At 39.2% G+C, this 13,955-nt stretch overlaps 1 protein-coding gene across 1 annotated transcript in view; it reads left to right on the top strand.

Moving 5' to 3' along the window:
* ELAPOR2 (endosome-lysosome associated apoptosis and autophagy regulator family member 2) overlaps positions 1-13,955 on the top strand; it is a 190,891-nt gene that overhangs the window by 152,583 nt on the left and 24,353 nt on the right. Inside the window, exons 16-18 of the mRNA XM_090287277.1 lie at positions 2,344-2,533; positions 9,228-9,324; positions 10,395-10,496. Of these exons, the coding sequence (XP_090143403.1) occupies positions 2,344-2,533; positions 9,228-9,324; positions 10,395-10,496 (389 nt within the window). The remainder of the gene's footprint in view (positions 1-2,343; positions 2,534-9,227; positions 9,325-10,394; positions 10,497-13,955) is intronic.

Genomic DNA, 13,955 nt, shown 5'->3' on the forward strand with positions numbered 1-13,955 from the left:
CTCCCGCCTCCCCCCTTGTTACTGTTAGTCTACTCCTTGTTTACATACCTCTGGTTCAATTTTGCTCATTTGTTTGTGTTGTTCATTAGTTGCCTGGCTTATTTTGCTAAGCATAATTCTCTCTAGTTCCATCCATGTTGTTGCAAATGGTAGAAGTTCCTTCTTTCTTTCTGCTACATAGTAATCCATTGTGTAAATGTATCACTGTTTTTTGATCCACTCATCTACAGATGGGCACTTAGGCTGTTTCCAGCACTTGGCTATTGTAAATAGTGCTGCCATGAACATAGGGGTGCATAGGTTCTTTTGAATTGGTGTTTCAGGATTTTTCAGATATAATCCTAGCAATGGAATTGCTGGTTCAAAAGGCAGTTCCATTTTTAGTTTTTTGAGGAAATTCCAAACTGTTTTCCATAGTGGCTGCACCAGTCTGCATTCCCACCAGCAGTGCACCAGGGTTCCCATTTCTCCGCATCCTCTCCAATACAAGTTGTTTGTTCATTTGTTGATGATGGCCATTCTGACTGGTGTGAGGTGGTGTCTCATTGTGGTTTTTATTTGCATCTCTCTAATGGCTACTGATGTTGAGCATTCTTTCATATGTCTATAGACCCTCTGTATGTCCTCTATGGAGAAGTGTTTGTTCAGGTCCTTTGCCCGTTTTTTAATTGGTTTGTCTCTCTTCTTGGTGTTGATTGTATGAGTTCTTTATATATTTTAGAGATCAATCCCTTGTCTGAGATGTCATTGGTGAATATATATTCCCATATGGTTGGTTTCCTTTTCATCTTGCTGGTGGTTTCTTTAATTGAGCAGAAACTTTTTAGTTTGATGTAGTCCCATTTGTTTATTCTTTCCTTTATTTCCCTTGCCTTAGGAGATATATCAGTGAAAATGTTGCTACGTGGGGTATCTGAAATTTTCCTGCCTATTTTTTCCTCTAGGACTTTTATGGTGTCACAGCTGACATTTAAGTCTTTGATCCATTTCGAGTTTATTCTGGTGTATGGTGTAAGTTGGTGGTCTAGTTTCATTTTTTTCCATGTCCCTGTTCAGTTCTCCCAACACCATTTGTCAAAGAGGCTCTTTTCACTCCGTTTGATGTTCCTTTCCCCTTTGTCAAATATTAGTTGACCATATAGACCTGGGTTTATTTCTGGGCTCTCAATTCTGTTCCATTGATCTATATGTCTGTTCTTATGCCAGTACTAGACTGTTTTGATTACCGTGGCCTTGTAGTATAGTTTGATATCAGGTATTGTGATTTCTCCTACTGTGTTCTCCTTCCTCAAAATTGCTGTAGCTATTCGAGCTCTTTTTTGGTTCCATATAAATTTTTGAAGTATTTGTTCTAGGTCTGTGAAAAATGTCATTGGTATTTTAATAGGGATTGCATTGAATCTATAAATTGCTTTGGGTAGTATGGACATTTTAATGATGTTGATTCTTCCTATCCATGAGCGTGGTATATGTTTCCATTTATTTGTATCTTCCTTAATTTCCTTCTTCAGTGTTATATAGTTTTCTGAGTACAGGTCTTTTACCTCGTTGGTTAAGTTTATTCCTAGGTACTTTATTTTTCTTGTTGCTATCTATTTTCTTTTGTACATTTCTTCCCATAAATTATAGAGCAAGCTATAGTCTTTTGCATTGGAACTATAGTATATTTACACACACTATATCTAAAGAGTCTTCCAGCTTTTATACATTATATTTTTCAACTACCCTCTAACTGATTAAAAAAAATATACCTTGTATTCCCTTGTACTTGCTATGTAGTTGAGCAGATACGCGTTATTGAATCTAAGAGTATGTGAATAAAGACACTTGCAGTGACCAACTAATTAGAATTTTGATGTTGTCCTAGGACTTTGAAGCAACCTGGCTTTTATGCTTTCTTCTTTAGTTTTTGCATTGCCTTTTTGGCACACATCAGCCTGTCAAGGAGAAGGAAGAACAAGTCTTTTTCCTTGGCATTAAAACCATCATCAGCATTCTGGTCTCTCTGTATGCATTGTTATTACATGAATTGAGGAGTTCATGATGACTTTTACTTCCTTAAGTTAGTTGGCTTTCACCCAGCATGAATATTGATTGTAGCTGGAGGAGGAATTCAGCCTTGAGTCAGTGCCTTCATGATTCATTAGTGACTCTTAACCCCGGTTCAACATTGGAATTTCCTCAAGAGCTTTTAAAAGTTAGTGGTGGCTCTTCCCCACACCAGATCTAATAAGTCAGAATTGTGTGAGGGGAGAACCACTGCTCTTCTAGAGTCACTAGCTAGCTGAGATCCAGTTTCGAGAGTGACCTTCAGTAAAACCTCTTTATGACTTTCTTTTCTAGGGGGAGAAGATGGCTCTCTGCACCAATAATATAACAGACTTTACAGTAAAGGAAATGGTGGCAGGGTCAGATGATTACACAAATCTGGTGGGAGCATTTGTATGCCAGTCAACTATTATTCCTTCTGAAAGTAAGGGTTTCCGAGCAGCCTTGTCATCACAGTCCATCATTCTGGCAGACACATTTTTAGGTAAGTTTCATTTTGTTCATATATATATATACATGCATTTTTAAAAATTATGGTACTGGTAACTTTGTCATTGCATTGGTGTTTATCATAGATGACTAAAACCTACAGGTAATTCTAAATCATCACTTTGTGACATGGTTAAAAAAGCCCCTACAAGTGAGATCTCTTGATTAATCTCAGTGAATACAAGAAGCTTCTGAATTTATGTATATTAACTCCTATGTGATATGTTTTGTTTTCTGAGAGTTTGCCTTATATCAGCTTCTCTAGGAGTTTAAGAGACAAAATAATTGATGACACCATAACTATAAACAAAAGAACAGTAAACAGACACAACAGAAACCTAAATCATAATATCTGCCATCTGTTTTTGTAATCTTTTCTTCATACCAGAAATGCTGGTGACAAGTAGCAAAGGTGAATGTGCTGAGTTTTATTCCCCATCTTCTTGTCTATCTCTGTGGTGTCAAGAACATAAGAAAGTTTTAAGAAGAATTCAGGTCCCTGATTAGTAATTCCTAGGGATCAAACTCATTAGACTTCTGGGGTGGGATTAGGAACCTAATAAGGAGTATAACAATCCAACAATTTAACAAGCTTCTTAGATTATTCTAATATGAAGCCAGATTTGGGAACCATTGCTGTAGATTACAGAGGAGTTCAGCTTTACTTTTCAGCACCAAGGTCAGCTGCCAAGTTTGCAATTAGCATCCAAACTGTGTTGGAAGCAAAGGTTGCTATTATAGCTTGCATTTTAGATCTGCCATCATTTTGCCCAGGGGAAAGTGCCTTACTTTTAGATTAAGTAAATTTTGGAGTTATTTTTTGAAATTATTAGGATCCAAGACTTTTTGTTTTGTCAAATAATGCTTATAATGAATGTGAATGTGAATGAGAAGCTGTATTAGCAGAGTAGGCCAACTCATTTGACAAAACTCACCAGAGGCTGAGTATTATAATACTCGAGTGTTCAAATGCTAGAACTGGAAGGGACTTTAGAGATCCTATAATTATTGCTTGCATTTTAAAGATCCAGCACAGGCAGCCCCTGAAATGGAATCCAGTGCTGGATTCACCACCGCACTGGGAATGTGCGTGTGCGGTCGCTGGTCCCTCCACCTCTGCTTCCCCTCTCCATAGTCCCTACACAGGGGCTCTGGGTCAGGTGGAACCATGTCTTTTACTGGTCCCCAGTGCCCTGTCTCTTTTTCTGACACTTGACCTGTTGCGCTGTCAGAGGTTCTTCCTGTATGGCCTTCAAGCTGTCGAGGACAAGTTCCAGTAGAATAAAAATGAGCATGTGGACTTCCAGTCAAGATGGACGCATAGGTAAACATGCTTTGCCTCCTCATACAAATACAGCAAAAATTACAACTAGACCTCAAAACAAACATCACCCAGATACATTAGAAAATTGAGCTGTATGGAAGTCTTACAACCAAGGACTTAAAGAAGCCACATTCATCCAGATGGGTAGGAGGGATGGAGATGTAGAGAGGCATAATGGCATGGAGAGGCACAGAGAAACAGAACTGGTGTGGTGGTTAAAAATCAGAAGAGATACCTCAGGAGCCCAGACCAGACCACCCAGCCCAGGGTTCCAGCACCAGCAAGATAAGTCCCCATAATTTCTGGCTATAAAAATCAGTGGATGTTAGGGTGGTGGAAGAAACAGCAGAATTCTCAGGAGTCTCCTCTTAAAGGGCCTGCAACAGTCTTAGCACTTTTGCCGACCCACCACTTCTGGAATTTAGCACCTGGGCAACAGCTGGCAGGGCACCAGTGGCATATGAGAAGAAAGTGAAGTGACTGGCAACAGAGCAAGTGCCAGGAGACAGGTTCCTCCTGGGCAAGTCTCCAGAGGCAAGGTAACAACTTGTCTCCTCTCAGAGCCCTCCACCACAAGAGCCCAGAGGGGTGACATGGGTTGCCCCTCCCTGGCAATTAACTAAGACTCAGCCCCATACAACTTACAGGTATGATTTTTCTACAGTAGGCCACACTACTAAGATAGGGAGTAAAAGCAGCTTTACCTAATACACAGAAAGAACACAGGAAGGCTGCCAAATAGAGGAGACAAAGATATACGGCCCAAATGAAAGATGAGAACAAAACTAGAAAAAAAACTAAACAAAACGGAGATAAGTACCCTATCATATGCAGAGTTCAAAACACTGATTATCAGGATGCTCAAAGAAGTCACTGGGTACTGCAACAGCATTAAAAAAGACCCAGGCAGAAATTAAGGTTACATTAAATGAAATAAAGAAAAATCTACAGGGAGCCAACAGTGGAGGGGGTGAGGCTGAGAATGAAATCAACAATTTGGAACATAAAGATGAAAAAAGCATTCTATCAGAACAGCAAGAAGAAAAGAAGAATTCAAAAAAACAAGGATAGACTAAGGAGCCTCTGGGACATCTCCAAACATAACAACATCAGAATCACAGAGGTGCCAGTGGGAGAAGAGGAAGAACAAGAAATTGAGAACTTATTTGAAAAAAATAATAAAAGAAAACTTCCCTAATTTGGTGAAGGAAATAGACATATAAGTATAGGAAACAAGGAGTCCCAAACAAGTTGGACACAAAGAGGACCACACCAAGACCCATCATAATTAAAATGCCAGAGGTTAAAGATAGAGAATCTTAAAAGCAGCAAGAGAAAAAAAAGAGAATTACCTGCAAAGGAGTTCCCATAAGACTATCAGCTGAAGCTGATTTCTCAAAAGAAACTTGACAGGTAAGAAGGGACTGGCAAGAGGTATTCAAAATGATGAAAAGCAAGGATCTGCAACCTAGATTTTTCTATCCAGTAAAACTATCATTTAAAATTTAAGGGGAGATAAAGTGCTTCCCAGACAATGTAAAACTGAAGGAGTTCATCGTCATTAAGCCATTATTATATGAAATATTAAAATGAATTAAGTAAGAAAAAGATGAATATAAAAACTGTGAACATTTCTGTGGCTGGTGTGGCTCGGTGGATTGAGCGCCAGCCTGCGAACAGAAGGGTCACTGGTTTGATTCCCAGTCAGGGCACATGCCTGGGCTGCAGGCCAGGTTCCGGTTGGGGATGCTTCAGAAGCAACCACACATTGATGTTTTTCTCCCTTTATTTCTCCCTCCCTTCCTCTCTCTCTCTAAAAATAAAATTTAAAAAATATTTTAAAAAACCTGAACATTAAAATAGCAGTAAATTCACAACCATCAACAACTGAATTTAAAAACAACCCAAGCAAACAACTAGAACAGGAACAGAATCATAGATATGGAGATCATTTGGAGGATTATCACCTGGGAAGTGAAAGGTGGAGAATAGGGAAGAAGGTGCAGGGATTAAGAAATGTAATTGGTATGTACAAAGTAGACAGGGGATGTTAACAATAGTATAAGAAATGGAGAAGCCAAAGAACTTATACGCATGACTCATGAACATGAACTAAGGGGGGGCTTTGCTGCAGGGAACGGGGATACTGGGTGAAGGGGAGTGGGCAAATGGGGAAAAATTGGGACAACTGTAGTAGCATAATTAATAAAATATATTTTAACAAAAGAAAGATTCAGGACATAAGGCCCAGGGAAGAGAAGTGGCTTACAGAAAATTACAAAGCTACTTTGTAATTTTTTCAGATATTTCGGAAATTTTCTTTTGTTGTTTTGTTGTTGTTCAATTATTGTTGTCCCAATTTTCCCCAGTTGCTCTCCTGGGCCCTGCCCTGCCACATTCCCACAGTCAATCCCCACCCCGTTGTCCATGTCCATGGGCCATTTCTACCTGTTCCTTGACTAGATTCTTCCCCTTTACCCACTTATCCCCACGCCCACCCCAGCTGGTCACTGTCAGTCTGTTCTTTGTTTCCATGCCTTTGGTTCTATTTTGCTGGTTTATTTATTTTGTTCATTAGCTTCCTCTTATAGGTGAGATCATATGGTATTTGTCTTTTGCCACCTGGCTTATTTTCACTTAGCATAATAATACTCTCCGGTTCAATCCATGTTCTCAGGAAAGGTAGGAGTTCCTTTTTTCTTTCTGCTTTGCGGTATTCCATTCTGTAAATGTACCACAATTTTTTGATCCTCTCATTTATTAATGGGCACTTAGTCTGTTTCCAGCACTTGGCTATTGTAAATAATGCTGTCATGAACACAGAGGTGCATTCGTTCTTTTGAATTGATGTTTTGGGATTCTTAAGACATAATCCCAACAGTGGAATTGCTAGATAAAAGGCAGTTCCATTTTTAGTTTTTTGAGGAAATTCCATACTGTTTTCCACAGTGGCTGCACCAGTCTGTATTCTCACCAACAGTGTTTCCTGTACTTGCGTAACTTTTTCCCTCATCAAGTTGGGAAGTTTTCTGTCATTACTTTTTCAAATAGGGTTTCTGTCCCTTGCTCCTCTCCTCCTTCTGGTATCCCTATGATATGGGTATTGTTACGTATTATGTTGTCCTGCTGCTCCCTTAAACCCTCTTCATTCTTTTTGAGTTTTTTTCATTTTGTTTCTCCGCCTGGGAGTTTTTTCTACCTTGTCCTTCAGCTCACCGATTTGATCCTTTGCTTCATCTAGCCTGTTTTTAATTCCTTCTAGTGTGTTCTTCATTCAGATTTTGTATTCTTCATTTCCTATTGGTTCTTATTGATAGTTTTTATGTCCTTTTTCATGCTGGTGTAGTTCTCAGTAAGTTCCTTGTAGCTTCTCTGGAGTTCGTTTTAGTTCTCACAGAGCTCCATATAACCGTTATTTTTGTACTCAATATCTGGTAATTTGCTTGCTTCTATTTCATTTAGCACTCTTTCCGGGGATCCCTCCTTTCCTTTCAATTGGCTGTTGTTTATTTGCCCATTTTAGGTGACTCTTCTTGTATGTTTCTGCTTCTCAGATTGATCTGCTTTGACTACCTGTCTTTGTGGTTTGACCTTCTGTGGTAGGAGACCTGAGGGATTCAGTGGTGCAATCTCCTTCATGTCCTGAGCTTGATGCTGTTGGGATGCCCTTTATGCTGTTTTTGTGGGGTCTCTGGTTGTACTTGGGTTTTGGTTGTTGTTGGGTCATTCTTTGGTGGGCCCTTTCCTGTAGCTGGCTGACTGAGGGTCACTGTGCTTACCATATCTTGTATGCTGTTGTACAGGTGTTGCCAGAACAAAACCAAACAGCCAAGGAAAGAAACCCACACATGCAAAAGTATCTCCCGCCCACTTCACACTATCAACAGCAAATGAGCCAATATTAATAAAGATGTGAAGAGATTAAGACTATTATAAGAAAGGAAAAATGAATAGAGATGACTAACTGAAAGAAAAATGATTTTGAGAGGGTAGAGGGAGGAACAATAATAGAGTAGCGAATAGAGACAAAGTGAATATAGAAAGAAAAATTTACATCGTCAATAAAAAAAGGAAGGGAATAAGGCATGATGGAGTGAAATAAAGGAAGCATATAGTATTAGGTTTAAATAAATTAAAATTTCATATATATGAACTATATTTAGAGAGATAGAAATAAGAACCAAATTGGAGAAAAAGATCCACCACAGCACTATAAACAACAGAGCAAAGATTAATGTAGGTGAGATGGGAATAAGAGGGGAAAAGAAAAAAAACTTAAGAGATGTCTAGAGGAATGAAAAGTGATTTTCAGAGGATAGTTAGGGAAGGAATACTTAGAGTGATGAATGAATATCAGCCTAAGACAGGGAAAAATTGAAATTTAAAACAAAAAATAAATGACAGGAGGAAAGCAAAATGGAGTAGGCGAGGGGAATGATAAAATTTGAGATTTTAAATACAAAAATAGCAAAGAGGTCGAAATAAAATTGAAGAAATGCAACAACCACCACCATATCCACAACCAAACGAGCAAAGTTTGGTAAAGGTAGAGAGAGAATAAGTGTGTTTTAAGAATGGGAAAAACAATATGAGATGATTAATGACAAGAAAAATGGTTTTGAGAGGCTGGAGAGGGGAGAAATAGTAAGAGTGCAGAATGGAAACAATAAGTGAGAAATAAAATTTAAAATGAAAAGAAGAAGAAAGAAGAAGGAAAAAGAAGAGAAGAGAGGAGCCAAATATGAGGTTTGAAATAAACTATAATGTGAAATCTAGTGACATAATAGACACAAACTTGAAAGACAAGAAATGAATGTTAAAAAGCTATGCAAGAGAGAAAATAATGCAAATTACAAAGAAGACTGTGGTGGAATTTGTCTCAGTAGAATCTAGTGTCTGTCACTGTTTTATCTTTCTGGACCCACCCCTGGTATTTCTGATGGTGTCCCAGTCTTTCCCTAGGCAGCCTGTTCGAGACTAGCAGCGATCCGCAGTCTGTGGCTGTCTCTTTCAGTTGTTAATCTATTCAATAGTCATGCTTTGGTGAAGTAGTTTCTTCTGTTTGTCTCTTGTTATAAGACTTCTTTCCAGCTGTTGTTCAGTTGATTATTCCAGGTGATTTCTCTACAATCTAATTGTAATTCCAGATTGGTCCTGGGAGGTTAGTGTGGCTTCTACTTATTCTTCCACCATCTTGGAGCTCTTGGAAAGTTTCTTAATCTTACCATGAATACATTAATTTAATACAATATTTGTCAGAAAATGACAGTGTCAAAGTAGAGCTATTTTTTATTCAGATATACAGAGACTAAATAAACTTAATTTTCCCGTATGACTCAATAGTATCTTTTTTATTGTCATCTAGGAGTGACAATTGAAACCACATTGCAAAATATTAATATAAAAGAAGATATGTTCCCAGTTTCACCAAGCCAAATACCAGACGTGCATTTCTTTTATAAGTAAGTGAAGATGCTGTTTCCCTTTACAGTTTTTTTTAAATTACAAAAAAAGTCACTTCAGGGTGCTAGCATAGTAGTTTACAATTAATAAGCAGTAATAGGTTCTTAAATAAAAAGCCTTAGTAAAAAATAGGAAACATGGAATAGTTCGATAGTCTTATATAATTTCTCTCATGTATATAATATTTTAAATTAGGCAGGAGACTCTATCACGTCGGCAGTACTTATTTGTGACTTATATACCAAAACATCCCTGGCTGGTTTAGCTCAGTGGATTGAGCGTCGGCCTGCGAGCTAAGTGTCGCTGGTTCGATCTTCCAGTCAGGGTACATCAGAGAAGGAAAACTCTGACTCCAAAAAACCTCCGCTGCCTTGCGGCATACCTCTTCAGGGGAAAGGCTAAGGGAGTAAACCCCGACAGAAAATCCGGAGCCGGAGTCCCTAAGGCGGTTTGACGTTGTAGTCAACACCGGCAACTCCTGCAGCGCACCTGAAGCCAAGCTGTATCGACTCCGTCTTTCCCTTGGATCCTTCAGCTGCGAAGAGAGGGGGGGTCTGCTGCATGGGCAACAGCAGACCCTCCATATCACCCTGCCCAGGCTCTGTAGCTTCAGCTCCACTGGAGAGGACACTCCAGCGTCATCGCAAGATGTCAATTCAACACGGGAGGAGACAGATGCCGTGTCACTCCCGAGTCGGACTGCACAGCCATTCTCGGCGGTGCAGATAGACACTTAAGAAGCTACACCATCGTCTCTCGAGACGGACGGCTGCCGACGACGACGAGCCTGAGTGAATATATTTTTTTCCTTTAAAATTTATTTTGATTATAATTATAAAAACTTTACTAGACACCTTGATGGTAGCTTGTCACTTTAACTTGGAAAATAGTTAACTTTTCATAGCCATTGGAAGTAAATGACATCAATTTGTATTAAAATTCTAAATTGGTGAACTTTGATACATTTTTTTTTCATTTGTTTTATAGCATAGGAGTTACATGCAGTATATTTTTGTCTTTGTAATATGTGTCATATGTATTTTATAAAATGATATTTGTTTTACAATAGGTCTTCTACAACTACAACATCTTGTGTTAATGGCCGGTCAACTGCTGTGAAAATGAGATGTAATCCTACTAAACTGGGAGCTGGTGTGATTTCAGTCCCCAGGTATTCTTATTTCTAAATAATTATTTACATTTGTATTTATTAGAAGGAAGCAAAACTCTAGGATCTTAATATTTTAAAACATAATCTCTATGGATGTGAAGCAGAAGGAGAACAGAAGAATCTGTAGGTTTTTGTTGTAATGATGTGGACTGAGTGCTTATTAAGAGGTCCTTTTCCCATCGCAATACTTCCAAGTCTCCTCAATGACATATTCTCATTCTGTTTGCCTGAGTGTCTAAACCTCTTAAAAATTGTTTAAGTAATATACAGTTATATTCTGTTTGTATCCTTGTATTTATTCTTACTATTTTGCCTTAACTTCTTTGAGAGCTGGGTTAGGAACTTTACTTGGTTATAATTTTTTATCATCAATGAATTATTTGAGTGATCTAGGTTTAGTAATCTAACCTGTAAGTTATAGTTTATTTTTTTATAAGATGATGGGGCCAGGGTGGATAGTTTGTATGACCCATTTCTAACTCTTGAGTTTTCTGATGAATGTTGGTGAAATCACTGAGGTAAAGTCTGACCTACAGAATATATAATACAGTTCATTTAATTGATTGGCATTGAGACAACAGCTGTCCACATTCTAGATCTGTTTAATACAGTCTACCTTGTGTGGGAATGCTAAAAGAAAATAAGCAATTTCGTGGACTCAGAAGAACTGTCAGCTTAAATAAAGACTGCTTTCATGGCATGAATGATACTTAACTGTCTCCTGATTTTTATTTTTTGCAATTATTTAATGTAGATTATTTATTTTGCAGATGTTTTGGATCTTAAATGGATTTTATTTTATTTTTATTCTTTCCATTTTAAAATCATTTTTATTTTTTTAAATTGACATATATTATTATATTAGTTTTAGTTGTACATCCCAGTGATTGGACATTACATAACCAGGTGATTGTCCCAATAAATATCATACATAGTTATTGGAATATTATTGACTATATTCCCATGCTGTACTTTGCACCCCCATGGCCATTCTGAAACAACCAATTCGTACTTCTTAATCCCTTCGCCTTTTTCACCCCCCCAACCCTCTCCCATCTGGCAGCCTTCAAAATGTTCTCTGTATCTATGATTCTCTTTCTGTTCTACTTGTTTGTTTATTTTTTTTTAGTGTCAGTTGTTGATATATATGTATTTATTTCCATTTTCCTGTTCATATTTTTGATCTTCTTTTATTCTTAAAGAAGATCCTTTAATATTTCATATAAGAATAGTTTGGTGGTGATGAACTCCTCTAGTTTTGTCTTCTTTGGGAAATTCTTTATCTGCCCTTTGAGTCTAAATGACAGCTTCACTGGATAGAGTAATCTTGGTTGTAGGTCTTTACTTTTCATCACTTTGAATATTTCTTGCCATGCCCTTCTAGCCTGCAAAGTTTCTGTTGAGAAATCAGCTAACAGCCTTATGGGAGCTCCCTTGTAGAGAGCTAACTGGTTTGCTCTTGTTGCTTTTAAGATTCTCTCTTTGCCTTTAGCCTTTTGAATTTAAATTATAATGTGTGTTGTTGTGGGCCTCTTTGGGTTGATCTTGTTTGGGACTCCCTGAACTTCCTGGACTTGTATATCTATTTCTTTTCCCAAGTTAGGGAAGTTTTCTGTCATTTTTTTCAAATAGGTTTTCAATTTCTTGCTCTCTATCTTCTTTTTGTGCTCCCATAATGCAAATGTTGGTACATTTAAAGTTGATCCAGGGGTACTTTAAAGTATTATCCTCTTTTTTAAAAAAATTCTTTTTCTCTTTTTGCTGTTCTGATTGTGTATTTTTTGCTTTCTTATATTTTAAATCACTGATTTGATTCTAGGTTTCATCTGTTGATTGCTTGTAAATTCTTCACTTTAGTTAGTGTATCCTTCATTTCTCACTGATCCTTTTTAAAACTTCAGTATGTGTCTTGACCAGGAATTAATCCCATGATCTTCTGGTGTATGGGATGATGCGCCAATCAACTGAGCCACCTGGCCAGGGCATTTTACTTAGTTCTTTTTCTGGAGTTTTGTTCTGTGGTTTCATGTTTCTTGGTCTCCTCATTTTGGCAGTCTCCCTGTGTTTGTTTCTATGTGTTAGGGAGAGTTGCTTGTCTCTCAGGCTTGGTAGAGTGGTCTAATGTAGTGTATTCTGTAGAGTCCAGTGGCATAGGCTTCCCAATCTCCCAGACTGGGTATTTGAGGTGTGTCTCCTGTGTGGGCTGTGTATAACCTCCTGTTGTAGTTGAGACTTGATGGCTGTTGGCACATCAATGGGAGGGATTTACTCCCAGGCTTATCAGCTGCAAGGACTGGCTACAACCACCAACCTCTGACCACTGTGGAGTTTCAGCTGTGTGGCCTACCCCACAGAGCAGGACTTACTTCAGCAGGGCTCTAGTGACCACTCAGTTCACCCCTTGAGTGTGTCACTTGTGGAGGTGGTTGGGTGGTGATACTTTGAAGTGGTCTGAAGCTGTACTTTGGATGCACTGGCTTTGGGGCCTTTCAGGAGGTACAGGCCAAGGTCAGCCATGATCTGTGTTCTGCCTGGGGCCACCCAGCATAAGCTACAAGCAATCTGCAGATGGCTGCTGCTTGTGCTGGGCCTAGAGTTGCCCAGGTGAGGCCAAGCTATGAACCAAAGCTAGCTGCTGCTAGTGCCAGGGCTGGTACCGCTTAGCAAGAAGTACAAGGCATCCTGAGGCAAGCTGAGATATTTTTTGGAAAATCTGAAGCATGAGCCAAGACATGTGATTCTTATAGAAAAGCCACTGGAAACAGCTTGGGTCGGCCTGAAAGTTGGGTGGGTGGGGCCTCAGGGAATCACCAGATCTGCTACCCACCTGCTGGCTCTGAGGGGAGGACTTATCAAAGGAACAATGGCTTCTGCTAGCACTTCTCTCTGAGAAAGCTGGCCCTCACCCCAGCTCTCACCCCAGAGCCAGACAATTCAGTTACTCCCCATATATCCTTGGTACCTTTCAAGCTGCCTCATCATGGGAGCTCAGAGGGAGTGAGTCTGAGTAAATCTGTGTGTGGGTCCTTTAAGAGAAACTGCCTGGGACTCCTGAAGCCCTCCTTCTCCCTCAGCCTCAATCCCTGCTTGTTTTTACAGCCAGGAATTATGGGGACTTCTCTTCCTGGCACTGGAACCTTGGGATGAGGAGCTTGATGTGGGGCTGGGATCCCTCACTCCTCAGGGGGACCTCTGTAGTTGAGACATCCCTCCCAATTTTTATCCGCCACTCATGGGTATGGGACCATCTCGTTCCCATCTCCGCCCCTCCTACCAATCTCTATGTGGCTAATTCCCTAGTTGTAGGACTTTCATTTAGGCAGATTTCAGGTGCTTCTGAATGATGGTTGTTCTGTAGTTTAGATGTAATTTTTATGTGGTTGTGGAGGAAGTGAGTACTGCATTTTCCTGTGCTGTCATCTTGCCTGGAAGTCCCAGACTTTTCTTCACTAAGCTAGC

Source organism: Furipterus horrens, unplaced genomic scaffold (assembly GCF_987537825.1).
Source record: "Furipterus horrens unplaced genomic scaffold, mFurHor1.1.pri manual_scaffold_9, whole genome shotgun sequence".
In the NCBI taxonomy this organism is placed as follows: domain Eukaryota; kingdom Metazoa; phylum Chordata; class Mammalia; order Chiroptera; family Furipteridae; genus Furipterus; species Furipterus horrens.